This window comes from Prionailurus bengalensis, chromosome B1 (genome assembly GCF_016509475.1).
Source record: "Prionailurus bengalensis isolate Pbe53 chromosome B1, Fcat_Pben_1.1_paternal_pri, whole genome shotgun sequence".
Taxonomy (NCBI): domain Eukaryota; kingdom Metazoa; phylum Chordata; class Mammalia; order Carnivora; family Felidae; genus Prionailurus; species Prionailurus bengalensis.
This window is the reverse complement of record NC_057344.1, coordinates 105,739,104-105,766,182: the sequence shown is the minus strand read 5'-3', so window position 1 is coordinate 105,766,182 and position 27,079 is coordinate 105,739,104. Positions and strand designations below refer to the sequence as shown.

Genomic DNA, 27,079 nt, shown 5'->3' with positions numbered 1-27,079 from the left:
CGCCGGAAATACCTATTGAGAAAGGGCTAAGGGACATCCTGCTGCTTGAAGGTCCTGGCGAATCTTGTTCCACAGACTCCGGTGAAAAATTGGGAGGGTACTCATCTGCTAATTGTCAAGTTTTCGGGGCAGTGGGAAACAAGAGTTGAGATATGGACAGCCGCTTGCAGGAGATCCGGGAGCGGCAGAAGTTACGGCGGCAGCTCCTGGCGCAGCAGGTCCGCGGCCCAGGGAGGGATCGCGAATGCGCGTGCGCGGTTCCCGCTTCTCTCCCCTGCCCTCCGCCCCGCTGTCTTTCCCTATCTACTGCGGAACCTGCCTTCCTGGTCCCGCGACCATGATCCTAAGGCCTACCTACCCTTGTTCTCATCTAACGCAGTACCCCGAATATTCTCCATTTTGTGCAGCGATTGTGGTGTTGCTAAACCGAATGCCACTCTTGGTCTTCAGCAACATTATGGAATCGCCTAGTGTCTGGCGCAGGGCTCAATGATGGGGATACAAAGATTTGGTCTTTGTAAATAAATTACCGTAGGTCACGCAAGGAGTGACTTGTTATCCACTAAGTTTCTTTTCACTGTTTACATCGTATTCTGTGTTTTGCCTTTCTTCTTAGCACCTCATTGTTGAGATTGTGGCTTCCTTGTGAAATAGATGCATAGTATTTTCTTTGGGATCATGTCTAAAGACTGCATCGGAAGTAGCCTGAACGTAAATTTTAGATTGTGCATCTTTTGTGTTGCAGTCCACTGTGCTATGTGTATGGTGTCTTCGTCATCACCCACCGATCATGTATGAATTCGTAACTCCTATCAGTTGTAGCAAATCCTTGAAACAGGTAGCATTATCTTCACTTACCGAATAACGAAAGAGAGGCCAGAGAGGTTAAGTAATTTTTGCTTCATGTCACCCATCGCTAGGCCAGAAAATTGACCCCAGGTTTGTCTCTCCAAAGCTTGTTTCACCGCTTCTTGTGTATAAGCTAACACTTGATTAGGAGAGTACACATGCAGAAAATGCAGATGTACACTTCTACTCTAAGAGGCTGTGTTTCCCATTCTGTCATTCATATTAGTAAAAGTGATGGAGGAAATGCTAAGAGGCTGTAATTAGACATCTTAATGTTATTTTTTTTCAGTAATGAGACTTAGTTTTAGTAAATGGAAATCTGAAACCTATACTCTTATGATCCAATGAAAAGGTTTATGGTATAGTGTTTAAAATGTGGGAATTTGGAATCAGTTCTGTTCTGTCCCTCTGGCATGATCTAGGACAAATCCGGTATCTTTTCCAGGCCTTCTTTTTCCCAATTTGTTTTAGCATGTTGTCTTCAAAATGTTTAATAGCTTTGTTACCACGGAAAAAGGTTCTTATTCTTTAGTTTTCAATTCAAACTTCTATTTGAGTCAAAATGCATCCATAAACAATTATTTGAGTGTCTTACTATGTGCCAGGGGATCTAGTAGTCATTGGCAATTCAACTGTGAATAAAAAGTAGTCCCTACGCTAAAAGAGCTTACATAGTGCATAAAATTTAATAATGGGTGCTGTTTATTCTATGTATCCCTTCTATGTATCAAGACTCTGCTAAGCTTTTTATATACATTATCTTCATTCATACAAGTCAGATACTATTTGCATCTTATAGATGCAGAAAACAGAGGTCAAAGAATTTAAGTTGCATGACTAACGGTTTCCTGAATGACCCAGTCAGTAGAGCATGGGACTTTTGATTTTGGGGTTGTAACTTCGAGCCCCATATTGGGTGTGGAGATTACTTAAATATTAAAGAAAAATTAAGTTACATACTGAAGTCCACAAAACTGGTAAGTTTACAAGCTGCAGTTTTAGGCCTTTCTATGTTCTCTCTAGTACACTAGCTGCCTCCTACTCTTCTTGTTGGATAGGAACCATTTCACTTAAGTAAAAATGTCCAATATCATTGACAGACTTCCACTTTACCAGCTAATTTCAGCCTTTCAGTTGTCCTTCTCCATATGAACAATACAGAATGGTTTGTTACTCTCCAGAATGTGATTTGTGCAATAAACACTTTATGATTTTTGTAAAAATTGTCCTCCTAACTTTCTGATTCTGTCCATCCAATATAGCACAGCTCAGGTCAGAACTTTGTAATGAAAGCTATTGTGATCTCTCTCTGGCTTATTAGGCTCTTCCATGGAGCTTATGTTTTCCTTACTGTTAAGTACGTTATTTATGTTACTTGTTACTTGTTAAACATCAACCATTTATGCCTGCTTTTTACTTAGCTGTACCTTTATTTTAAAAAATCATACAAGGGTGCCTGGGTGGCTCAGTTGGTTTAGCATCAGACTCTTGATTTGGCTGAGGTCATGATCCCAGGGTCATAGGATTGAGGCCTGGGTCAGGCTCCATGCTGAGCGTGGAGCCTGCCTAAGATTCACCCTCTCTCTCTCCTCCCTCTCCCTCTCCCTCTGCACCCTGAAATTAAAAAAAAAAAAATTTAAATCCTATATGCTTTTAAATGATACCAAATTTTCCTAATTATTCAAATAATATATTTAGTGCTTCCATAATGGAAAAATCTATGATTTACCTATTCCAGTCATTCCATGATTTTGGAGGGGGGGCATGAGATAACAATTATATATGAACAGAATTTTGACTTAAGGCATTTCTATTGTAATACATTGTATTCTAATGTAGGCTCTAGTAGGAAATCTAGGTTCATTCAAATATTGAGCATCTACTATGAGTCAGGCATTATACAAGGTGCTAAACATACAAATACGAAGAAGACAGAGTTCATCCCTTTAGGGAGCTTACATGTCACTTGGGGAGAAGTAAACAAAAGTAAAGATAAAATAATTGAAGTATAAAAATACTTGGAAGTTGTGATAGACGATGAAACAATATAAATAGGGAATAAACAAAAGTAAAACGTAAAATCATTGAAAGCTGTATTAAGTACTATGATCTGAATAGGAAATAAGATAAAAAGGAGAAAAGTGGAAGCAGGCTATTGTATGTACTCTTTAAGGAGCTAACTTGTACTCATCCAAACAGAGGAGTCAGTCATGGGAAAAAAGTTAACATTTAACTATGGGAAGTAGATGTGTCTTCTAACTAATGAGAATAGGGTTCAGGAAGATTTTATGGAAGAATTAAAATTTCAGCAACAGTTATAATTGGAAGAGATTTAATATTGGAGAAACCTTAGGGAGGTCATGAAGTGGGCAGACTAAAAAGGCAGTGACAATTATTTAAGATCAAGGCTGGGGACTAGAAGCTCAGATATTTTAGTGTGTCTTCTTCCCTTTCCTGAGCTAAAAGGCTATTTAGTGCAGATTTCCTCCTGTCCTTCTTGTACTTAAAAGTATTAAATGGTTCCTCATGGCCTGCAAATTGCATTCTGCACTTGTTGGTTTCGTATTTAGTTATTTACTTATTTAAGGTTTATTTATGTATTTCGAGAGAGAGAGCACAAGTGGGAGAGGGGGAGAGAGAGGGAGAGACAGAATCCCCAAGCAGGCTCTGCACTTTCAGCACAAGCCCAAAGCAGGGCTTGAACCCATGAACTGTGAGATTATGACCTGAGCTCAAGTTGGACGCTTAATCAATTGAACCACTCAGGTGCCCCTGTTGGTTTGGCTTTTAAAGTTTTCCATGAACCGATCCTATGTAGTCAGCCTATCTCAACTAGTAATTTGTTGTATTTTGCAAAATTTCCCCAACTGCTAAACATAATTTTCATACCCATTTTTTAGGTATTAAAATTCAGTATTGTGTCTGTAAATCACTATATGAAGACTTGGCTTGAATAAAACTGGATAGATATTTATTACAGCATGGGATAAATAAGGTATAATATGTGAGCTGATGGATGCAAAGTGTTTAACATAGTGCCTACCATCCTATGTATACTATATGTTAGTTGCTTTTTGTTGTTATTGCTCCTACTACCAAATTATGTTTTATTATTTACTTAAAAAGTAGAGGATTGGCTAAAACTGTCTTAATTTCAAATACAATGAAAGTATAAAATGCTTGCCAACTCTCAGATTTGTTCTTAATTAACATAGTTTTGTTCCAAGGTATTTCCTGTTTTTCCTGCAAGGTAATTAAGACATTTGCTTGCTGAGGTAGTTAGGGTTTTTGGTTGTTTTTTTTTTAAATACTTGATAAATTAAATGTTGCTACAAATGTCTGGAAAGGCAATCCAACGCATTATGATCTAATTTTTCATTTTGCCTTTTCTCAGTTGGGAGCTGAAAGTGCTGACAGCATTGGTGCTGTGTTAAATAGCAAAGATGAGCAGAGAGAAATTGCTGAAACAAGAGAAACTTGCAGGTCAGTTGAATAGTTTTTGTTTGGGTTTTTTTAGTGATGTTACTGTTGTGAAAGGCTTATTGTTTTAATAAACAGATAATCCTAGGTATGAAGGTAAGTAAATCATAGATTTTCCATTATGGAAGCATTAATGCTTGTTGTGACAAGCATCAAAATAAAGATTTCAGGGGTGCCTGTGTGGCTCAGTCAGTTAAGCTGATTTCAGCTCAGGTCATGCTCTCACGGTTTGTGAGTTCGAGCCCCACATCAGGCTCTCTGCTGTCAGCACAGAGCCCACTTCAGATCCTCTGTCCCCCTCTCTTGCTCTGCCCCTCACCTGCATGCGTGTGTGCTCTCTCTCTCTCTCTCTCAAAAATAAATAAACATTTAAAAAAACAAAAAGTAAAGATTTCAGAAACATGGGTTTTTATTATTCATGAATTAAGAAATACTTATTTTTCTGAATATGTTAAGTTCCCATTCATAAAGTAGTTAGAAAATGGAATGTTAGACTAAGGGTTAGCTTAAAAACCATAAATAAATAATTATAAGTTTCTTATAAAAGAAAACACACTTTACCTAAACACACATACCTAAAAATGATATTCATTTGGTAGTTCACAAAGCCCTTCAGAGTTTTTCAGTATTCTAGTTCTTAATTTGAACATCAATTTTGCTTAGGACAAATTATATGATACGTAATATGGAAGTTTATTTTTGCCATACATTCCTTATAAAAGCTTAGTTTCTGATTTGGTTGCTTTCTCATAAAAGTAAAATACAGAATTATCAATCAAAAGTTGTTGACTTTTTAAATTTATAAACCAGATGGATAGATTCTATTTAATCAGGAAAAATGTACCTTACTCTGTTTTTATAAACTTATTTAATATTAATAGCTGCACTGGTACATCTTTCTATATCTGTGTATGATACTTCAGTTTTAATTTTCAGGGCTTCCTATGATACCTCTGCTCCAAATGCAAAACGGAAGTATCAGGATGAAGGGGAGACAGACGAAGACAAGATGGAAGAATACAAGGCAAGTAGAGAACAGGGAAGTTTTATAGTCAGGAAAAAATAACTCCTTACAATAATAGATTGTTATCCAGGAAAACAAATTTGATTAAAACTTAATTTTAAACTTTCTAAAATAATCGTCAGTAGCATATGTATACAGGCATACCCCAAAGATATTGCAGATTTGGTTCCGGACCATCACAATGAAGTGAATATCACAATAAAGCAAGTTAAATGAAATTTTTAATCTCCCAGTGCATATAAAACTTAGGTGTATACTATCTTACAGCCTATTAAGTGTGCAATAGCATATGTCTGATAAAACAAGGTATATACCTTAATTTAAAAATACTTTATTGCTAAAAAATGCTAGCCATCATTTCAGCTTTCAGCAAGTCATAATCTTTTTTTGTTGGTGAGGGTCTTGCCTCAATGTTGCTACAGCTTCTACATCAGCACCTGCTGCTTCACCTTACACTTTTATGTTACTGAGACGGCTTCTTTCCTTAAACTTCATGAACCAACCTCTGTTAGCTTCAGACTTTTCTTCTGTAGCTTCCTCACCTCTCAGCCTTCATAGAATTGATGGGAGTGAGGGCCTTGCTCTGGATTAGGCTTTGGTTTAAGGGAATGTTGTGGCTGATTTGATCTTCTGTCCATATTATTATAGCTTTTTCCATATCAGCAATACAACTGTTGCCCTTTCTTACCATTTGTGTGTTCACTTTCTTATCATTTGGGTGTTCACTGGAGTAGCACTTTTTAATTTCCTTCAAAAACATTTCCTTTGCATTCACAACTTAGCTGTTTAGTGCAAGGGACATAGGTTTTGGTCTTTCTCAGATTCTGCATGCCTTTCCTCATTAAGGAAAATTAAGCTAGTAATTTCTAGCTTTTGACTTAAAATGAGAAATGTGCAATTCTTCCTTTTACTTGAATACTTAAAGGATGTTGGAGGGTTATTAGTTGGCCTAGTTTCAGTATTGTGTCTCAGGAAATAGGGAAGCCCAAGGAGAGGGATAGAGGGGAACAGCCAGTTGGTGGAGCAATCAAAACACATTTATTAAGTTCACCATCTTGTATGGACTCGGTTCATGGTGCCCCAAAACAATTATAATAGTAACATCAGAGATCACTGATCACAGATAACCATAACAAATATAGTAATGAAGAAGTTAGAAATATTGTCAGAATTACTAAAATAAGATAGACATGAAATGAGCAGATACTGTCAGAAAAGTGGTGCCAATAGACTTGCTCAAGTCTATTGAGCACGGTTGCCACAAACCTTCAATTTGTAAAAATTGTAATGTCTGAAAAGTACAATAAATTGAAGCACAATAAAATGAGGTATGCCTGTAATCGATTAAATTAAGATCTTTATTTCAGTTTCCTCATTTTAGTGTAAGAGGTGACATATAAAGCATAAGGCCTAGTAGCCACTGACAGCAATATTCTTTAGTAAGAGTAAGGAAGTGTGTGTATCAGAAATTTTGAATAATTGGATCAGGTTTCAAGTGGCTAGAATATGGTCTTTTTTGAGAGTTGTGTGATTCCATGTTTATTATATTGGGTAGTACAGTTAAAATATTTTGACATCTCATGCGCTAGACAGCAATGTAGAATTGTCTCTGAAAGAGGCTGAAGGAAAAAAACCCAACTTCTAAACCTATAATTGCAATATTTAGTTGAAAAGAAAGTATTATGGGGGCACCTGGGTGGCTCAGTCAGTTGGGGTTCCAGATCTTATTCTCACCTCAGGTTGTGAGTGCAAGTCCTGTGCTGGGCGTGAAGCCTACTTTAGAAAAAGAAAAGAAAAGAGGCCCCTGGTGGCTCAGTCGGTTAAAGCATCAACTTTGGCTCAGGTCATGATCTCATGGTTCTGTGAACTGGAGCCCTACATCAGACTCTGTGTTGGCAGTGTGGAGCCTGCTTGGGATTCTGTCTCTCCCTCTCTCTCTCTCTCTGCATCTCCTGTGCTAGTGCATGTTGCTCTCTTTTTCTGTCTCAAAATAAATAATGTTTTGAAGATATAAAGTATCTTGATATTTTGAAGATATAAAATATAGATATAAAGATATTTTGAAGATATATAAAATATTTTGAAGATATAAAATAATAAAATTTTGAAGATTTTAAAGAAAAGTATTATGTTTAAAAAGCCTATCTCCATTTTTTAAAGTTGATTGTTGTACAACTATATTTAATAGTTTCATTCAATCTCATGAATTCATTCAATCTCATGAATACAGTTTTGTGCATTGCATTTTGGTATATGTTAATATGCAACTTAAAATTAGTGATTATTTTACTGTGATCATTTTATTTTATTTACTTACTAAATATTGTGATTGTATAAATATGTATATTTTACCATATACAGTTCCTTATATTTTAACATTTTTGATTTATAAAAAGAGTTTCATATGGTTTTTAATAGAAATAAAATTGCCCCATTGGTGGTCATATCTTTCATGATTTGAACTAAATTCTAATGTTAATAGTATGATATATGAGATAATTCTAGACAATTCAGTCAACAAAATTAGTAGTTATATTGATTTATCAATTTATTGATAAGATGAAAATTTTTACTTATTATAAAAAACTAATTAGATAATGATGAGAATGCAGTCTTCAGTGTGTGACTTTAATGATAATTTGAAAAACTTACTGTATCTCAGGAAAAGAAAATATATTGAGTCTTAATACTCAAGATATCATAAATATATAAAATATTCCTCGTATACATAAAATGTCTACTTAATCTTCCTTTTCCAAGGATGAATTAGAAATGCAGCAGGAAGAAGAGAATTTGCCATATGAAGAAGAGATTTATAAAGATTCTAGTACTTTTCTGAAGGTAAATTTTCAAATCATAGCCCTTCACATTTCATCTCTGCATGAAAAGATTTTAAATGCTTGTTTTCAATATTTTTTCAGTTATTGAAGGATCATTATTTTAAAATAAGAATCATTTAAAATTATTCTTGAAATAGTCTGATATTTGGCTATTTGGGATGAGATAATGCTGTATTAATGTCTGTAGCTACTGAAGAGTAATGCTGTCAGTTATTGTGTTTTCAAATATTACTAAATTTTTTTAATCTATCAATTTCGATTTTGTATGGTCTCATAATAAAAAATAAAGTACAGAGTTAGTGCATCTGCCATTAGAGTAAATGCTCTTAATTTAATTTTGACTTTTTCTTTAGGGAACGCAGAGTTTAAATCCCCATAATGATTACTGCCAACATTTTGTAGACACTGGACATAGACCTCAGAATTTCATCAGGGATGTAGGTATGTTAGATTTGTTGGGAATATGCTATTGCTAACCCTTGATTACATTCATGTGATTTATCCATTTTGTGGATTATTTCTAACAAAATTATTTTTACTGGCTTGGCTTCCCATTTCCAATCTCAGTACTTCTAGTATCCCTCCTTTTCCATCTAGCAGTGTTACTCTCTCTCTTCCCTTCCTTCCCTCCTTCCTCCTACCTTCTTTCCTTCTCCAGTTTGGTTCTGTGACTATACTTGCATTTTTATTTTATCTTCGTTTATTCCCTCTTCATTGCTTTTCCTTTCTTTCTGTAGATCTGATTTTCTCATCTATATTATTTTTTTTCTTCTCCCTAAAGAATTTCTTTTAACACTTCTTGCAAGTCAGGTCTGTTGGCAACAAATTCCCTTAATTTTTGTTTTTCCAAGAAAGTCTATTTTTCTTTTGCTTTTGAAGAATAATTTCACAGAGTATAGAATTCTTGGTTGGTGTTTAATTTCTTTCAACACTTTAAATATTTTACTCCAATCTTTTCTTGCTTGCATGTTTCTGAGAAGTTGGATAATTGTTATCTCTGTTCCTCCATAGGTATGGTGTCTTTTTCCTCCGGTTTCTTTGGGATTTTTTCCTTTATATTTGATTTTCTGTAGTTTGAAAATGATATGCCTTAGGTTTAGGGGTTTTTTTTGGCATTATCCTGCTTGGTGTTCTCTAAGCTTCTTGAATCTGGTTTGATGACATTAATTTGGGAAAATACTATTATTTCAACTATTTCTTCTGTTCCTTTCTTTTTTCTGGTATTTCTGTCATACATCTTACATTTTTGTAGTTGTCCCACAGTCTTTGGATAATCTATTTCGCTTTTTTTTTTTTTTTTTTTTTTTAGGTTTTGTTCTCTTTGCTTTTCAGTTTTTGAGGTGGCTGTTAAGATATCCTCAAGCCCAGAGATTCTTCCCTCAGCCCCTGTTCAGTCTACTAATAAGCCCGTCAAATGCATTATCCCTGCATTTACAAAAACAGCTTTATTGAGAGAATTCATAGAACTCACCCATTTAAAGGATATAATTCAATTTTTTTTTTTTAGTAAATCGAGTTTGTGCAATCATTACCACAATCTAATTTTCATCTCTCCTAAAGAAATTCAGTACTCATTAGCAGTCGGTTCCCATTCCCTCCCCTACTACTCCCCCCAGCCTTAAGTAACCATTAATTAACTTTCTGTCTCTATCAATTTGCCTATTCTAAACATTTCATATAAATGGAATTAGACAATATGTGGTATCTTGGGACTGGCTTCTTTCACTTGTCACCTTGTTTCTGGGATCGCTGATGTTGTGGCATGTGTCCGTACTTCATTTATTTTTACTGCCAGATAATATTCCATTGTATGTATATACCACATTTTATTCATTAATTTGGATTGTTTGTACTTTTTGGCTGTTATAAACAGTACTGCATGAGTATTCATGTGAAGTTCTTGTGTGAACATACGCTTTCATTTCTCCTAGGTATATACCTAGGAGTGGAATTCTTGGGTCATGTGTTAATTCTGTGTTTAATTTTTGGAGAAACTACACAACTGTTTTTCAAAACAGTTTATAGGGGCGCCTGGGTGGCGCAGTCGGTTAAGCGTCCGACTTCAGCCAGGTCACGATCTTGCGGCCCGTGAGTTCGAGCCCCACCTCGGGCTCTGGGCTGATGGCTCAGAGCCTGGAGCCTGTTTCCGATTCTGTGTCTCCCTCTCTCTCTGCCCCTCCCCCGTTCATGCTCTGTCTCTCTCTGTCCCAAAAATAAATAAATGTTGAAAAAAAAAAATTAAAAAAAAAAAAAAGTTTATATTCTTGCCAGTTTCTTCCTGTGCTTGACATTTACTATTATATATCTTCTTGATTATAGCCATCCTAGTGAGTATGAAATGATATTTCATTGTGATTTTGACTTGCATTTTCCTAGCGACTAATGATGTTAGGCATCTTGTCACATGCTTGTTGGCTATTTAAATACCTACTTTGGAGAAATATCCAAACCCTTTGCTTATTTATTTTTTTTAATGTTTATTATTTTTGAGAGAGAGAGACAGAGAACAAGCAGGGAAGGGGCAGAGAGAGAGGGAGACACAAAATCGGAAGCAGGCTCCAGGCTCTGAGCTCTCAGCGCAGAGCTCGACACAGGGCTCGAACTCACAGACCGCGAGATCATGACCTGAGCTGTAGTCGGCCGCCCAACCGACTGAGCACCCAGGTGCCCCCCTTTGCTTATTTTTTAATTGGTTATTTGTCTTTTTATTTATTACATTATAAGAGTTCCTCATATATTCTCAGTATAACTCTTTTCTCAGACCTATGGTTTGGAAATATTTTCTCCCATTCTGTGTAGTGTCTTTTCATTTACCTGATGGTATGATTTGCAGCACAAAAAAAAATTTTAATTTTGATGTAATCTGATTTTTGTTGCTTATAGGCAGTGTTACTTTTGAAGTAGAAACTGATTTTAGTGTTTTCATGAGTAAAATTTAGATGCAGCATAAAAAGTCATGATAATGCTAAGTGAAATAAGCCAGTCACAGAACAAATATGCAAGTACTTACAGAGGTACCTAAAATAGTATATGTAATATGATAAATACCTACACTTTCATGAGATACCTACAGAGTCAGATTTCTAGAAGCAGAAAATAGAACAGTGGTTTTCAGAGACTGGAGGAAGGGGAAAATAGGAAGTTGTGAATTGGTGTAAAGTTTCGGTTATACAAGACGAATTAGTTCTAGAGACTTGCTGTATAGCATAGTGCTTATAGTCAACAATGTTATTGACTCTAGTCAATAAAATTTTTAAAATTTGTTAAGGGTAGATCTCATCTTAAGTATTCTTACTACACGCGCACGCACACATGCACCAAGAGGAATACAAGAAAACTTTTAGAGATGATGGATATGTCTGTTATACCTATGAACGTGGTAATTCATAGGTGAATGCATATATCTAAATTCATCACATTGTGTACATTAAATATCTTTGTTTTTTATATATCAATTATACTTTAGGAAAGCTGTTTTTTAAAGACACCTGACTCTACTGTGATTAAAACCTGACTATAATAACATCTTCGAACTTGCTTTATTTGAAATTTGTTTTATAACCACTGATTGAGGAGGCTTTACAAAATCTTTCATTTTTACTCTTTGATGTTAAAGTTATTAATATCTGTACTTTTGGTTTTTAAATTAAGTTGTTTATATGATTTATACTGTTAGGAATATGTTTCATGTGGGGGGGAAAAGAAAACCAAATAAGAGCTTTTAGGAATCTTTGATATTCGAGCACACTTATCCCTACAGTTTTTTAAACAGGCAACATGCTGTTTTACCTAAAATCTTTTCTGAGCTCAAAGATCTAAAATATTTTTGAGGACATGGGAACAGAGACTCTCCCGTTTTTAAGTACTCTTTGCAGTACTTATACATGTTTTTTTTTAAGATCTTAAGCCTGAAAATGCATGTGAAGATTTGGTTTATAATATGGAGATGTGAAATCTTTACAGTTATAAATAGTCATAGAGAAAACAATTTGTCTTGGAGGTGAGAGCTGATCGACTACTAGGGATTCATTGTCTTCTTTACTAGATTTGTTCCAGGATTGTGTCCATGAGCCATAGCCAACTAATTTAAGATCATCAGCAGGGTTTCTCTTACCTGTAACTATTCTTTGTTTCTCCTTGTATGTAATCACAAAAAAGAAAAGAAATATTGTCTATGCTTGTAATAACTATTTAAGAAGCTAACTACCAACCTCAATAATCACTAGATTTTTAAGGGAAAAGAATTCTTCTAGCTAAAAAAAAGGGGGAAAAACTTGATAGAAGGCAGTGTTTTTTCTTTTCCTTAGAACAGAATGGTGAAACTTAATGCTATGTATGAGCAGATTTAACTTAAATATGAGAAATTAAATGGTGTATTGATTTGAACTGGGCTTTAGAACATCTGGACCTTTGCCTGCATATGGGATTAGGGTCATTAGATACGAACTGTTTTAAAAATACTCAAAATAGGGGTGCCTGGTTGGCTCAGATCGTGATCTCACTGTTCATGAGTTTGAGCCCACATCAATTAGCTGCTGTCAGCGCAGGATCTGCTTCGGATCCTCTGACCCCCTCTGTCTTTCTGCCCCTTCCCCTCCCCCACTTGTGCTCCCCCTCTCAAAAAATCAACAAACATTTTTAAAAAATCAGTGCAAAAAATACTTAAAATTAATTTTTTTTAAAAGGACAGGAGGCTAAAGTGGTCGTTGTCTATTGTTTTGTTTCTTGAGAGGGCCCGTAACCCTTTGAATTCACTGATATTAACTTAAAGAGTATTAAAATTTAGAATTTACTACTTTTTCTCCTCAGGTTTGGCTGACAGATTTGAAGAATACCCTAAACTGAGGGAGCTCATCAGGCTCAAGGATGAGTTAATAGCTAAATCTAACACTCCTCCTATGTAAGTGTGTTTTCTCAATTGTTTTTTATTCCCAACTCAGCCTTAAAATAGCAGTCTTTTTATCCTGTAACCTTTCTATTTGAAAAAAGTTCAGCACCTATATGGGGTTAACACACTGTGGTTTTCTGTTTGGTAAAATAGATGTGTTTGAAACTCCAGTGCTGAGTACACCAGTAGGTTCTCATTTCTTTTTTTTTTTTTTCCAGTTAATTTCCTGAAAATGTCTTTAAATGTTTTCTTCTTAGAAAAATCATTCGTGTTTGTTGTATTCTTGAGTTTCCTAAAATGTTTTCAAGTGATTTTTTTCTCTCAAAAAGTAATTTATTTATTGAAGGAAGTTTAGAAAACTTAGATGAAGGAAAAGAATAAAAATTAATTATAACTCAGCATTCAGGGATACTATTCATAGCATTTTGGAATATGAAAATTCATGTTAACCTTTGCTAACCAGAACGTTTTTCTCAGAAATGTATAAAAAGTCTTTGAGATTGGAGAATCTGCCTATTTCACATTTAGCTTACTTCGAACAGTTTGCTAAAATGTGTACTGTTAGTGATGAAAAGCCGCAAAGAAGTCTGTGTGTGAAGAAAAATATTAGCAGACTCTAATATTCATCTAATTTAAAAATAGTCTTACATTTAAAGTAGTTTATATTTAAATTACTTTCATACTATGTGGAAATAACTTTTCAGTAATGACTAGTTGTAACATACTAGTTAGCCATAAAAGACCATTAATAGAGAAATAATTTTACTAATAAACAATAAAAGAAAATTACATCCATCTTTAGAAATAGTGTTTCTAAATTTTAAAGCTTACAAATAGTTTTTCTTAAGAAAGAAATAATGTGATATTCCTTAGAGAATTCAGATGATGATGGAATGGGGCTCAGAGACTTACATAGTAGTATAAGTTTTCACTGTAAAAATGAGAGAAGTACATTCTGGATATACATGAGGGAATATGCTATTGGCTTGTAGTGAGATTATATCCATCTTCTAGGGAAGAGTGTTGGTAGATGGTTTACTGTCTGTACTGAAGAAAGATAGTCCTGCATAAAAAGGTATTCAGTAACTAGTTTGTGATTACTTTGTAAATAGTGTTTAGTAATATTTATGAAATTCCTTTCTTTATTATCTGTAAGGTATTTGAAAAACTCTTAGTCACTTTTTATGCCTTAATCAAATAGGTACTTACAAGCAGATATAGAAGCCTTTGACATCAGAGAACTGACACCTAAATTTGATGTGATTCTTCTGGAACCCCCTTTAGAAGAATATTACAGAGAAACTGGCATCACTGCTAATGAAAAATGCTGGACTTGGGATGATGTATGATGAAACTTTCTACATTGTAATTAATTATTTTTCAAATGAATATATATTATTTGGTGAGAAGATTATAAATATTCTTACATTTTTAGGAATCATAATTGCAGATTTATAGCGTATAATGTGACAGAAGATCCAGGGTACATTAACAAATACTATAATATCTTTGGTCTGATTCTTCTTTTTGGGGCTGAAGTTGAGCAGGCAGTGAGTTAGTAGTCTGTAGAAGACTCACAATTCCAGTCTTAGAGTCCTAGCTAGAAAAGTCTAAAAACTAAATGATTGATAACTCTTTCTGCATTTGCCTAGTTTTAGTAAACATTAGAGTATAATACAGAGATAGATAGATATAAAACGATTTCTACTTTTCAAGCAACTTATAATGGATAAAAAAACATACATAATTTCAGTATAATTGTGATAAAGCTACATTTTCCTAAATAAAATTAAGCAAGCTGATAACTACAGTTAGTTACGTAAAGTCATCTGTTTTTACTGATCAGTAACAAAAATAACAAATATTTGTTGAGTACCACTCTGTACTAGGCAATGTGGTAGGTATTGGAGATTCGAAGATGAATAAGACTTGGTACTTGGACTAAAGGAGCACATAGTTAAATGGGATAAATATTGATCTAAACAGATAATTGCATTATTATTTTGTTCGATAACAGAGGATTACATAAGATGATCTGAGACAAACTGACCAAGCCTTGGAGGATGGGTCACATGAACAAAGAGGAAGTGACATGTTAACAATATAAATAGACTAGTTGGAATTGGCCAGATGAAGAAAGGGATGGGCTAGTGATTCCAAGTGAAAGGAACAACAAGAGCAGAAGGGATGGTGGGAAAGAATATCTGGTTTGTAGGTTGATGTTGTTAGAACACAAGCTGGAACTCTTCTTGAGATGTCTTCTTAGAAGCTTAGACTTTTTTCCTGAAGACATTAAGTTGTCTTTGAAGGGCTTTAAACAGCTTAAAGTGTCATATTAGTGTGTGGAGAATGGACTAGAGGAAGAGTCTGGAAAAGAGAGAGCAGTTAAAAGACTGTTGCAGTAGCCCAGTTAGGAGATGAAGGGACCTTGAATTAGAGTGATGGTAGTAAGAATAGAAAGGTGATAAATTTAGTAATGTTTTGTAGATACTTGGGTGAGATCTAGTGATTGGACTGAGGGGGAGAGTTAAGGATGATGCAGAGGTTTGAGTCTTGGGATAAGTGAGTTGAGTTTTCACCAGCTGAGAAAGAGTGGATTTAAGAGTTGGATTAGAGGGGCACCTTGTGGCTCAGTCTGTTAAGCGTCCGACTCTGGACTTGAGCTCAGGTCACAGTTTGTGAGTTCAAGTCCCACGTGGGGCTCTGCTGACATTGTGGAGCCTGCTTGGGATTCTCTCTCTCTGCCCCTCCCTGCTTATGTTCTCTCTCTCTCTCTCTCTCTCTCTCTCTCTCTCTCAAAATAAATAACACTTAAAAAAGCTGGATTAAAGGGATTAGATCATATTGAATATGTTGATTTTGACGTGTATGTGAGACATCCGTGTGGAGTCATGATAGGAATATGTAATTCAAAGGACAGACAGATCTGGTCTCAAAATACAGATTTAGAAGATTAGCACATAAAACCCATGAGAATGGATGAATTTGTCCAGAGATAGTGTCTCAATTAAGATAAAATGTGGATTAACAGTAAAGCCTCAGGAAACTTTTACATTTAAGAGGCACATGTAAAAGAAGATCAAAAGAATGGGTCAGAAATGAATAAGGAGAACCAAGAATATGAATGTCCTAGGGGCCAAGGGAATAGGGAATTTCAAGGAGAGAGTAGGCAAGAGTGTTAAGCACAGAAGGGAAGTAGGGAAAGGAAAGGACTGACACTGTAAAGCTGCTGTTTCATAGGAAACCATGCTGAATCCTTGCATGTCCTCTTCTGAGTTAATGATAGTTACTATTATTAATATTATTTAATCTTCAAGATACACCTCCAGTTTTTCCTCCTGGTAGCTTTTCCTTTTATCTTTCTTTGATCCCACTGACATTTTTATTTGTATTTTTATGGCTCTTACCACTTTGAAAAAATCTCATCCTCTGATGATGAATGTAATTTGTGCTTATTGTTGAAATTCAGAAAGTTATACAGTATATTATATTCCCAAGACTTAAGGTAAAAGACATACTGCTCTTGATGCTTATTGCTGAGAAGTTTTCCAGATAGGTCGCACAAATTTACATTCCTTCCAGCAGTGTTTAAGAAATACCTATTTAACCATTTCCTCATCAAAATTGATTAATACATAAAAACAATCTTTGTGAGTTTAGTCAGAAAAAAAAATTGAAAAAAATAAATCTTTATGTCTTTGATTAGTATAGTTGATCCTTGAACAAAGTGGGTTTGAACTGCATGATTCCATTTTTGTGTGGATTATTTACAGTGGTGTAAATGTATTTTCCTTATGATTTTCTAAGTTACATTTTATTTTTTCTAGCTTACTTTAAGTATAGAGTATACAACACATATAACATACAAAATATGTGTTAATTGACTCTTTATGTCATCAGTAAGGCTTCCAGTCAACAGTAGGTTATTAGTCGTTAAGTTTTGGGGAGTCAGAAGTTACCCTTGCATTTTCTATGGGCGGTAGGGGTTGGTGCGACCAGCCCTTATGTTATTCAGGGGTCAGCTGTAATTAGGTTGAACTTTTTTCTCTGGCCAGTCTCTGAGGTTTGGTCACTGAAGGCACAGGAGCTTCACTTATATGTGACAGAACAGACCAATAGGATTTCTGAAATAAAGGAATTCCATTTTATATGCATATTCTTGATTTCAGTCTAATTTCACTGAACAACTCGGGCTAGCATATTGAAAAGTCTTGTCTGGCCCTAGGCCCTAAGTTCTTAACTTTTATATGATAATATCCTAAAGAAAGTACCAATAGTTAAAATAATAAATAGAATATAAAGAGTATGAATAAGAAAAGTGTTTGGATTTCACAAGGTATTCTCTTTCACATTAGAGAGTCAGTAGTGATCAATGGATTTTGGTAAAGGATATTAAAATACCAGCTTTTTAAAATACCAGCACTTAGCATTTAGAACTGCAGTGTTGAGAGAGTAATTTGCTTGATGCTCTTCACTGTTGTGTGTCATCACTTATTTTAGCTCTTTCATGTATAAATATGTAGGAATATGTGTATGTGTGTATTACATATTTACTTATTCATATTCCTATGAGAATATTAGATGAGAGATTTCAAGATTTTAAAAGAAGTATAAAACTCAGTAGGTTAATACATATTGTAACTTATTTACATTATTATTGCCAAATAATGTTTTTCTATTTAGATTAAGTTAGAGATGATATGGTTATAACTCAAATGGATGTTACTAAAGTTAAAATTTTTGGAATAAATGAAACATAAATATCTGCTTGAACCATGGTCTGTCTCTGAAATGTGGCAGAAAGCTAGAAGAAAAAGAATGTCATAAAATGATTGGTTTTATAGTCTTTTATATGAGTATGTATTATCCCCAAATTTACAGAATTATTGAGGAACTTTTTTTTTTTTTTTCAACGTTTATTTATTTTTGGGACAGAGAGAGACAGAGCATGAACGGGGGAGGGGCAGAGAGAGAGGGAGACACAGAATCGGAAACAGGCTCCAGGCTCTGAGCCATCAGCCCAGAGCCCGACACGGGGCTCGAACTCACGGACCGCAAGATCGTGACCTGGCTGAAGTCAGACGCTTAACCGACTGCGCCACCCAGGCGCCCCGCGGAACTTTTTTTTTTAATGTGAATACTCAGCACATACAAGGCAAATAAAATTATAGACTGTAATTTTTTTCTTAGTTTTTTATTTAAATTCCCGTTAGTTAACATACAGTGTAATATTAGTTTCAGGAGTAGAATTTAGTGATTCATCACTCATACACAACACCCAGTGAGTGTCACTAGTGCCCTGCTTACTGCCCATTTCCCATTTAGCCCATCCCACCATCCACCCCTCCTCCAGCGACCCTCAGTTTGTTCTCTGTAGTTGAGTCTGTTTTATGGTTTTCTTCGCTCCTTTTTCCCCCTATGTTCATCTGTTTTGCTTCTTAAATTCCACACGAGTGAAATCATATGGTAATTGTCTTTCACTATTTCACTTAGCATAATACACTGTAGCTCCATCCACATCGTTGCAAATGGCAAAATTTCATTCTTTTTGATTGCTGGGTAATATTCCATTCTGAATATATATCCCATCTTCTTTATCCATTCATCAGTTTATGGACATTTGGGCTCTTTTCATAGTTTAGTTGTCAATAATGCTGCTATAAACATTGGGGTGCATGTATCCCTTTAAATCAGTATTTTTGTATCTTTTAGGTAAATACATAGTAGTGTAATTGCTGGATCCTAGGGTAGTTCTATTTTTAACATTTTGAGGAACCTCCATACTGTTTTCCAGAGTGGCTGCACCAGTTTACATTCCCACCAACAGTGTAGGAGGGTTCCCCTTTCTCTACCTTCTCACCAACACCTGTTGTTTCCTGTGTTGTTAATTTTAGCCATTCTGACACGTGTGATGTGATATCTCATTGTAGTTTTGATTTGTATTTCCCTGATGATGAGTGATGTTGAGCATCTTTTCATGTGTCTGTTAGTGATCTGTAGATCTTCTTTGGAAAAATTGGGCTATATTTTTTTTTTTTGGCATTTTAGAACTAAAATGGTCGTTATAATAAAATGTGCATATTGATTTATTTTTATCTAGAATTTCTGTAGATGCTGGAAACTAAATATTCCCCAAACATTTACTATATTTCATTTTAATTTTGCCCCTAACTTTGGGATAATTTAAACTAACCTCTTTTTTTCAGTTTATTTTTCTGTAAATCATAAAGTATTGCACTCAAATTACATCTTACAAAAGTCCATAATTCTATAAATATGGTTCCCTGTAACCTCTTTCTGTATAAAGTCAAGTGTATGTATATGTGTGTGTATGTGTGTGTGTTTTCTTAATATAGAATAAGAAAACAGTAGAATAAGCTCTAAGGATAAAATTTATTTTCTAATGAAAATTAGTACATCTAAAAATAGATCTACTGAAAGTCTTGATAAATCTCAGGGGTTATTCTTTTGGATTTAGAATGACTGGGAAACAAAATACTTTCATGCAATATTGTTTTGGTTTCCTACAGATTATGAAGTTAGAAATTGATGAGATTGCAGCTCCACGATCATTTATTTTTCTCTGGTGTGGTTCTGGGGAGGGATTGGACCTTGGAAGAGTGGTAAGATCATTTTTTTAAAGTGGATTTTTAGTCATAAGAAAAAATATTAAAAGTTGGAAGATAGATGTTATTTTGTCCTTTGTTTCTTGAATAGTTGCTAAAATACTCAGAAGGAAAAAAATGTGATTAGAAAAGAATGTACAAAAGGCAGTAGTACCCTTTGGTTAGCTAGCATTAGGGTTCAAGAAGTGAAAATATGATTTATTACAACTTCAGGAGAACAGTTTAGGCATTTGATACTGCAACTCAAAAACAAGCTGCTTAGTGTCATTTACTGCTCATTATGAATAGCTAAAAAGTATTCTGAATAACATTAACTCCTGAATTCCAAATAGAAGCCAAATCAAATTGGAAAAATAACAGAGCATCCGGAACACATAGTTTGAATAATTGAGTAAGAGTGACAAGGAAGTTACATAACACCTCTTTTTTAAGCGCCTTATGTTTACTTTATTTCAGAACTCTTTATTGCAATATTTTGAATTTCTAAATGGAAACAAAATAGCGTATGCTTTTTTACCTAAGAATAATGGGAGCATTGTGGCTAAGTATTAGAAGGCTTCATTCAGTTTTGGTCTCAGTTCTGCTGTCCAGCAGTAAAACTTTGGGTAAAGAGATATTTACACTTGTGGGTTTCAGTTTCCTCACTTGTTAATAGATGATACCTTCCATTTTTAGGACATATTACTTGTTATACAGCAGACGATCTCATTTAATCTTGGCAGTGTTAGGAAGTGTCCATTTGACAGGTGAAGAATTTAAGTAGGATTATATTGAGATAAATTTGTTCTAAAATCCTGAAATTTTACAGTTACTTTGTATTTATAAAATAGCAAGTTTGAGACTATTGAAAAATATTATTGCTTGTGTCATTTATTAACTCCCAAGGTAAGACTATAACTATTCTGATTGGGAATAGTTACTTTTTGCTGACGCCTTTCCAAGATGTTCTGGAAAAGCTAAGAAAATAGAAACATACTATATGTTTTTACAGATATGTTGGTATTTACCCTTTGTAGCTCTAATGCCTGGCTTGGGGCTTGCCTTCTGCCTCCCAAATTAGTTTGAAAATGATTAGGAGGTTTTATCGTTTTATTTATGCAGCAGTCTGTCATATTGGTAAAAGCAGATTTGGGCCAAAAACGATTACAAAAATAATTCAGCATAAGAAATCCTGATGAGCTTTTGTTAATCGATCAGGGCACGAAGATATAGACCCTTGTGATGTATAAGGAATTTCCAATGCAAAACAGATAAATGTCAACAGGAACAGATACTGATCTTGATTTTTAGATTTTAAAAGAAAAATCCAGGTTTTCATTTTGAGGTGTTTCTCATGATAAGAGTTTACACAATAAGAGCATTCCTGACATGAACAATACCAACATTATCGTCCTGCACTATTTGCTTATTTCCCCCTACTTTACCCTTTACTCTTTTACCCTTAAATCAGTGAGGGGGTAAGGACATATCTTGTTTTTATTCCCACCAGCTAGTCAGCACCTATATATTGTAGTAGCCCTTAGTATTAGCAAGTAATAAGGTACGTAATTTTAAGTATTTGAGTTTTTTGAAGTTGTATTAAGTATATAAAAATAACATAAGACTCATTTGAAAACAAGCTATCAATTAGAATATGTTCAATAGTTTTTAGCTTTGTCAGGATAGGAAATTGAGGTGCTAGGAATCAAATCATGTTGAATTATTTTATGATTAAAGAGGGACTGAGTGTTTTATGATTTAAAACCCACTTTCTGTTGATGACAATGGAAGGTAGTATTAAAGGATTGGAGTACTATGTAATCCTTTCTATGTTTTGATACTTAACTATATAGATTATATTAATATCTGAAAGGTGTTTATGCTTTCTATATAATGGCCATATATTTAAAGACTTTAGTATTTCCTTTTTTCTATTTCTGCACTAAAAATTGCTGTAACATCTTGGATTTAGTGTCTCAAACCTCTAGGAAGTTTTTTTAATACTGGTTCGTTATTTTAAGTACTGTTTATTTCTTTTAGTTAAGGATTTCTTTTTTTAATTCTTTCATTTCTAGTGTTTACGCAAATGGGGTTACAGAAGATGTGAAGATATTTGTTGGATTAAAACCAATAAAAACAATCCTGGAAAGACTAAGACTTTAGATCCAAAGGCTGTCTTCCAGAGAACAAAGGTATTGCCTTTACTGTTTTGTTTTCTTTATTTTCATTATTTTTCCTCAAGCTTTTCCAAATGACTGTATACTGTTTAATTTTGGTAGAAAGATTATTTTCTTAGATTTGCACAAATGGCATTGAACAGTATAGAATTACATCAAGTTTAATTTTTAAATTCACTATGTTTTGTTTACTGTGTTTTATTCACTATGTTAAATTCAACCTTCACTGTGCGGGAGAGGGTAGTATATATTTTTGTATGTCCTAAACTGCTGTTAATTCTAAATCACTTTATGTATGGGCTTTTGGTACCTCTGAGCCCCACCAGACTTTTTCCCTTTCCCTGAGCCCACAAAAAGAGGCAGTAGCAAGACTCATAGCTGGCTGCCTTGGAAGCCTATTTTTCTCCTTCCCTTTTTCCTATATAAGAACCCTGAGAACCTACACAAGAACCCTTGAGAACCTCTGCTCTATACAACTTCCCTGTTACTATCAGGCTTTAAAAGTTTGTCCCCCAGTCTTTCACTCTTTAGGGAGCCATTTGTGGGAGTCTTTCATATTAAGTGTTTCTTAAACTGGAAAATTCAAAATTCTTTTGAAAATTCTTTGAAGGGAGCCTAAGCTACTCTTGCCATGGTTCATGGAGTCAAGTGAGAGATTAATTTAACCCATACTCCTGCCAGTCAGATTAAATAGAGAAGGTCAAAAAACAAATGAAAAAAAAAAAAAAACTGTTTAATTACTCAACATAAGAAAATGTGAAAATCAGAAGTCTGTATCCATGTTAAAAGGCTCTTCTCCACATAAAAAGGCATCTTGTATATAGTTTTGATCTTGGATTATTTGAGGCCCAGTATAACATCCTTTTAAGATTCCAAGGTCAAGTGCCATGTTTCCATAACTGGTAGAAACAAGTTATTATCTAGTATTGCAGAAAGAAAGACTCCATGGTCATTGATGCAATTTTAAAATGTGATGGCCCCAAGTTTAACACTGTTGTCTCTAGCTTCCCTGGCAATCTTCCCACATCCAGAGATCCAGGCTTTCCTATAGTGTTTTTGCCCATAGAACTATATCCCAAAGATTTGAAGAAATGAAGTCTATTTTAGAATTGGGGACATCAGAAATGTAAAATGTTACGAAATATGACTGTTGATGAAGAGATTAATTGGCCTGCTCTTATTGTTTTTTAGGAACACTGCCTTATGGGGATCAAAGGAACTGTTAAGCGTAGCACAGATGGGGACTTCATCCATGCTAATGTTGACATTGACTTGATTATCACAGAAGAACCTGAAATTGGCAATATAGAAAAGCCTGTAGAAATTTTTCATATTATTGAACATTTTTGTCTTGGTAGAAGACGCCTTCATCTATTTGGAAGAGATAGTACAATTCGACCAGGTAGGACCTCAGAAAAACTCAAAAAAATCTTTTTGGTCCCTTGGGATATAGGTGTCAAGAAATGGTACAGAGTGCTCTGTAATATAAAATTCTTACGATGTATTTGATTCCTCTTGCTGTACTTCACATATGCCGAGTTCGTTCTTGTCTCTTCATGGTCCTCTCCTTTCAAATACCTGACACCTTTTCTCACACCTCTGTCTAAACTGGCCACCTTCCTGCTCCATTCCCCTCCTTCCACTCCTGTCTTTCCCCTTACTCTGTTTTCTTTTTCTTCATAGCACTTACCATTAGGTGAATTACACATTCATTTGGGCTTATGTTTATAATCAGTTTCTCCAACATGCAGTCTCATAGAAGGCAAAGATTGTCTTCCTCACTTCTTTATACCCAACATTCAGATTATTCAGTAAATAATATGATGAAGAAATGTATAAATGAATGAATCATCCTGAAGAAAATAACCATATATTTAATAACCATATATTTAAAGGTCTGTGAAATACAGACCTTTGTTTTATTAGTAACTAAAATACCTGGCTTGTTTGCTTACATGTATAGTGGTGGTGTCTTTTCAAAATTTTAACTTTTAATAGTGTTTTTTTAATATTTATTTATTATTGAGAGACAGAGAAACACAGAGCATGAGCAGGGGAGGGGTAGAGAGAGGGGGAGACATAGAATCCGAAGCAGGCTCCAGGCTCTGAGCTGTCAGCACAGAGCCCGACGTGGGGCTCGAACTCACAGACTGCGAGATCATGACCTGAGCCGAAGTTGGTGACCTAGCCAACTGAGCCACCCAGGCGCCCCCAAAATTTTAACTTTTTGTGAAATCAGTGTAATGTGAATTTACTATTTTGAAAAAAAGAAAAAAAGAAAAAGACTTATGTTTGAGGGTGGAGGTAGAGATGGAAAAATGGGAATGAATAGGAGCAACATGGAGGTTAGTGGTTGAATTTCTAGCACCTATCATCTGGGGTAATATTGTTGAGAGTAGAGGCAAAAGTTGGCTGCAGGATTTTAACCAGAAAACAATGGTATCATTTCCCCAATTAGGAAGGTGAATAAAGTTTATTACATTTTCACTGAGCCCAAACTCAGTGTAGTGTGTAATTTTTTTCTAAGTGCTACTCTCACAGAATGTGAAACAAGGATGGAGATGAGGAAGATAAGTTATAGTCATGCAGGTGAAATAAAAGATATATACCTATGAAGTCTGTATGACCATTATTAAATACCATGTTTTCTATAAAAAAGATGAATATGAGGTGAGAGGGGCATCTTTAAAAATGCATTAGAGATTTGAAATAGCTCCTAAGGGACCAGTAAGAAAGAATTGGAAACAAAAAAGATAATCTTTCTTTCCCCCTATTTCAGGCTGGCTTACAGTTGGACCGACTCTTACAAATAGCAACTATAATGCAGAAACATATGCATCCTACTTTAGTGCTCCTAATTCCTACTTGACTGGATGTACAGAAGAAATTGAGAGACTTCGACCAAAATCACCTCCTCCCAAGTCTAAATCTGATCGGGGAGGTGGAGCTCCCAGGGGTGGAGGAAGGGGTGGAACTTCTGCTGGCCGTGGTCGAGAAAGAAACCGATCTAACTTCCGAGGAGAAAGAGGTGGCTTTCGCGGGGGCCGCGGAGGAGCACACAGAGGTGGCTTTCCACCTCGGTAACTTCGTTAAGACACTGGTCTATTAATACCCCTCCACCTTCTTTACTGTAGTTTGAGTTCTCATTGGGAGACTTAGTGTAGTACTCACTTCCACCTGGCACTCTGCTATAGTTTCTCTAAGCTGCAGGAACACCTTAGCCAATCTCCCGTGCAGTTGTCACACACACTGTTGTGTGTCACACACACTGTTGTCCAGGATCATCATCATCCTGCCTTTGGTCGTGTGCATGTAACTGAACAATGCAACACATACCTTCCTTTCAGAGACCAGTTTATTCTGATAGATTCCAAGTAATTACAAAAGCTTTTGCTTTTTAGAAGTAGTTTAAGTGAACAGTGAAAAAGAGCCATCTGTAGTATCACACCAGTGCCAAGACAGATGATAGTAGCCATCCTGCCATTGCTGTCACAGCAAATGGAAAGCTCTTTGGGAGCTTTGATGGAATGGATTTGGGACAGATGGTTAACTTCTGTCAGGGTTTTAACATTTTCTTGATGAAACAATAAAAAGAAACTTTTTTTCTTAAGAATCTTGAACTCATACGATTTGACTGCTACTCAGACATTGAGAGACTCTGAACAAAATCACCTCCTCCCAAATCTAAATCTGCTGGGGGAGGTTGATGCGCCCAGCGGTGGGCAGAGGGAAAGGTAGAATTGAGTAGGCAGACAAAAAAAAGAAAAAGCTCATTATAATTTCAGTTGCATTGCTACAGATGGCTGTTAATCACACTTCTTAAGCAAAGAAGGACAAATCTCCAGGTGTTAGAACTTTGGTGTAGACTTGAACTTGGATTGACCTTGAAAGCAGCTTCATATCCCTTAGCAGAATAAAGAAAATGGAGGCAACAACAGAGAGACCTGGTTATCAGGTGTTTTGGGGAATAAAGTAATTGGTGATGAGGAAATAACATCTTTAAAATTGTTATGGAGAAAACTTAATATAAAAACTAATTACAGAAAACCCTTAAGACACCTTAGAAAATGGAACTGTAGTTGCCTTTTATTAAAACCATATGGTGTGTTGTTTTTAAGAGACTGGTTTTGCAGATCAGTTGGTTGTATACAACTATGCTGTCATTTCTCTTTCTGTACTGTAACTCATGTTTTAAATGAATTTGATGAATGAAATAATACCATTATTCTTGAAAAATATATTTTTTATTCTGTGTATAATTTTTCTAATGAAACTTTAAACCTTTGAAATGTGGTAGTATGTTTTCTGTAAGTGGAATTGCCTTTGTTACCAAATGAATAAGGACTGACCTAAGATCAGACTCTTGTTTTGGTCTGTGATGCATTTTAGTAGCCATTCTACTTTTCATTGGCTCGGATTATATGTAAAATAAGGTTATATTACACACACTAAAGACTCAGTTTGAAGATAAGGACTAAAAATAGATACAGGGTTGAGATCCTAAAAAGCCTGCTGAATTTAACTTGTTCAACCTGTTAGTAGTTTCTAGTGCAACTATTGCATTTGAGTAATGCCTTTCTTGATGTAGATATGATGATATGAATCACAGTTGGTTAGGCTTTTTACTGAAATGATAGTTAATTTTCAACTTATAAAGTATCTATAGAGAACTGTATTTGTCAAAGTTGATGTGAGAATAAAGAAGATAGATGTTCTAATTGCCCAGTTTGGGTCTTTAGAAATACTAGTTAGGAGGTGACCCTGTCCTGTAAATGAGACCTCCCTAGTGTGATCCACACCCCAGGCCTAGCCAAGGGAAGGCAACATTCTTAGTGCTTATATGGCATAGTTACCTGTGAGATGTGTATCACAAAGTCATCTTAGAGTTAGGAATGGCTACTTTGTAGGTTGCAAGTTAAAGAGAACCACTTCCTACCTATTAGAGCAAATAAGAAAGGAGTAGGTGATGGGAAAAAATGCAAGGCCTAGAATTATCTCTTGGACAATATATTGTGGAATTTTTATAGCATAAGATGGTTTTGGCTGACTAGTTTTGCTACCCTTCACTTTCAATAAAGGTTAGGGTATCATTTTTATCATAGAATCTTTATTCATTGAGGAAAAGTTTCCAATGAAAACTCATTAATCTGACCTCTTCTGACTTCTGATCATCTTTATACTTACATGTCTTAAATTTTCAACAAATTATCTAGGAA

At 35.1% G+C, this 27,079-nt stretch overlaps 1 protein-coding gene across 3 annotated transcripts; it reads left to right on the top strand.

Moving 5' to 3' along the window:
* Nucleotides 1–26,216, top strand: METTL14 (methyltransferase 14, N6-adenosine-methyltransferase subunit). Of its 3 annotated transcripts, none has more exons than XM_043569598.1 (11): nucleotides 1–218; nucleotides 4,244–4,332; nucleotides 5,266–5,353; nucleotides 8,114–8,194; nucleotides 8,547–8,634; nucleotides 13,003–13,093; nucleotides 14,283–14,424; nucleotides 19,612–19,704; nucleotides 21,762–21,878; nucleotides 23,055–23,265; nucleotides 24,643–26,216. In XM_043569598.1, exons 1-11 carry the CDS (start codon nucleotides 153–155, stop codon nucleotides 24,945–24,947), a joined length of 1,371 nt encoding a protein of 456 aa, XP_043425533.1. In that variant the 5' UTR covers nucleotides 1–152; the 3' UTR covers nucleotides 24,948–26,216. The 3 variants fall into 3 exon arrangements, with proteins under 3 accessions (XP_043425533.1, XP_043425542.1, XP_043425552.1); XM_043569607.1 differs by having other exon boundaries at nucleotides 5,253–5,353; XM_043569617.1 differs by lacking the exon at nucleotides 4,244–4,332.
* The last annotated feature ends 863 nt before the right edge of the window (nucleotides 26,217–27,079 follow it).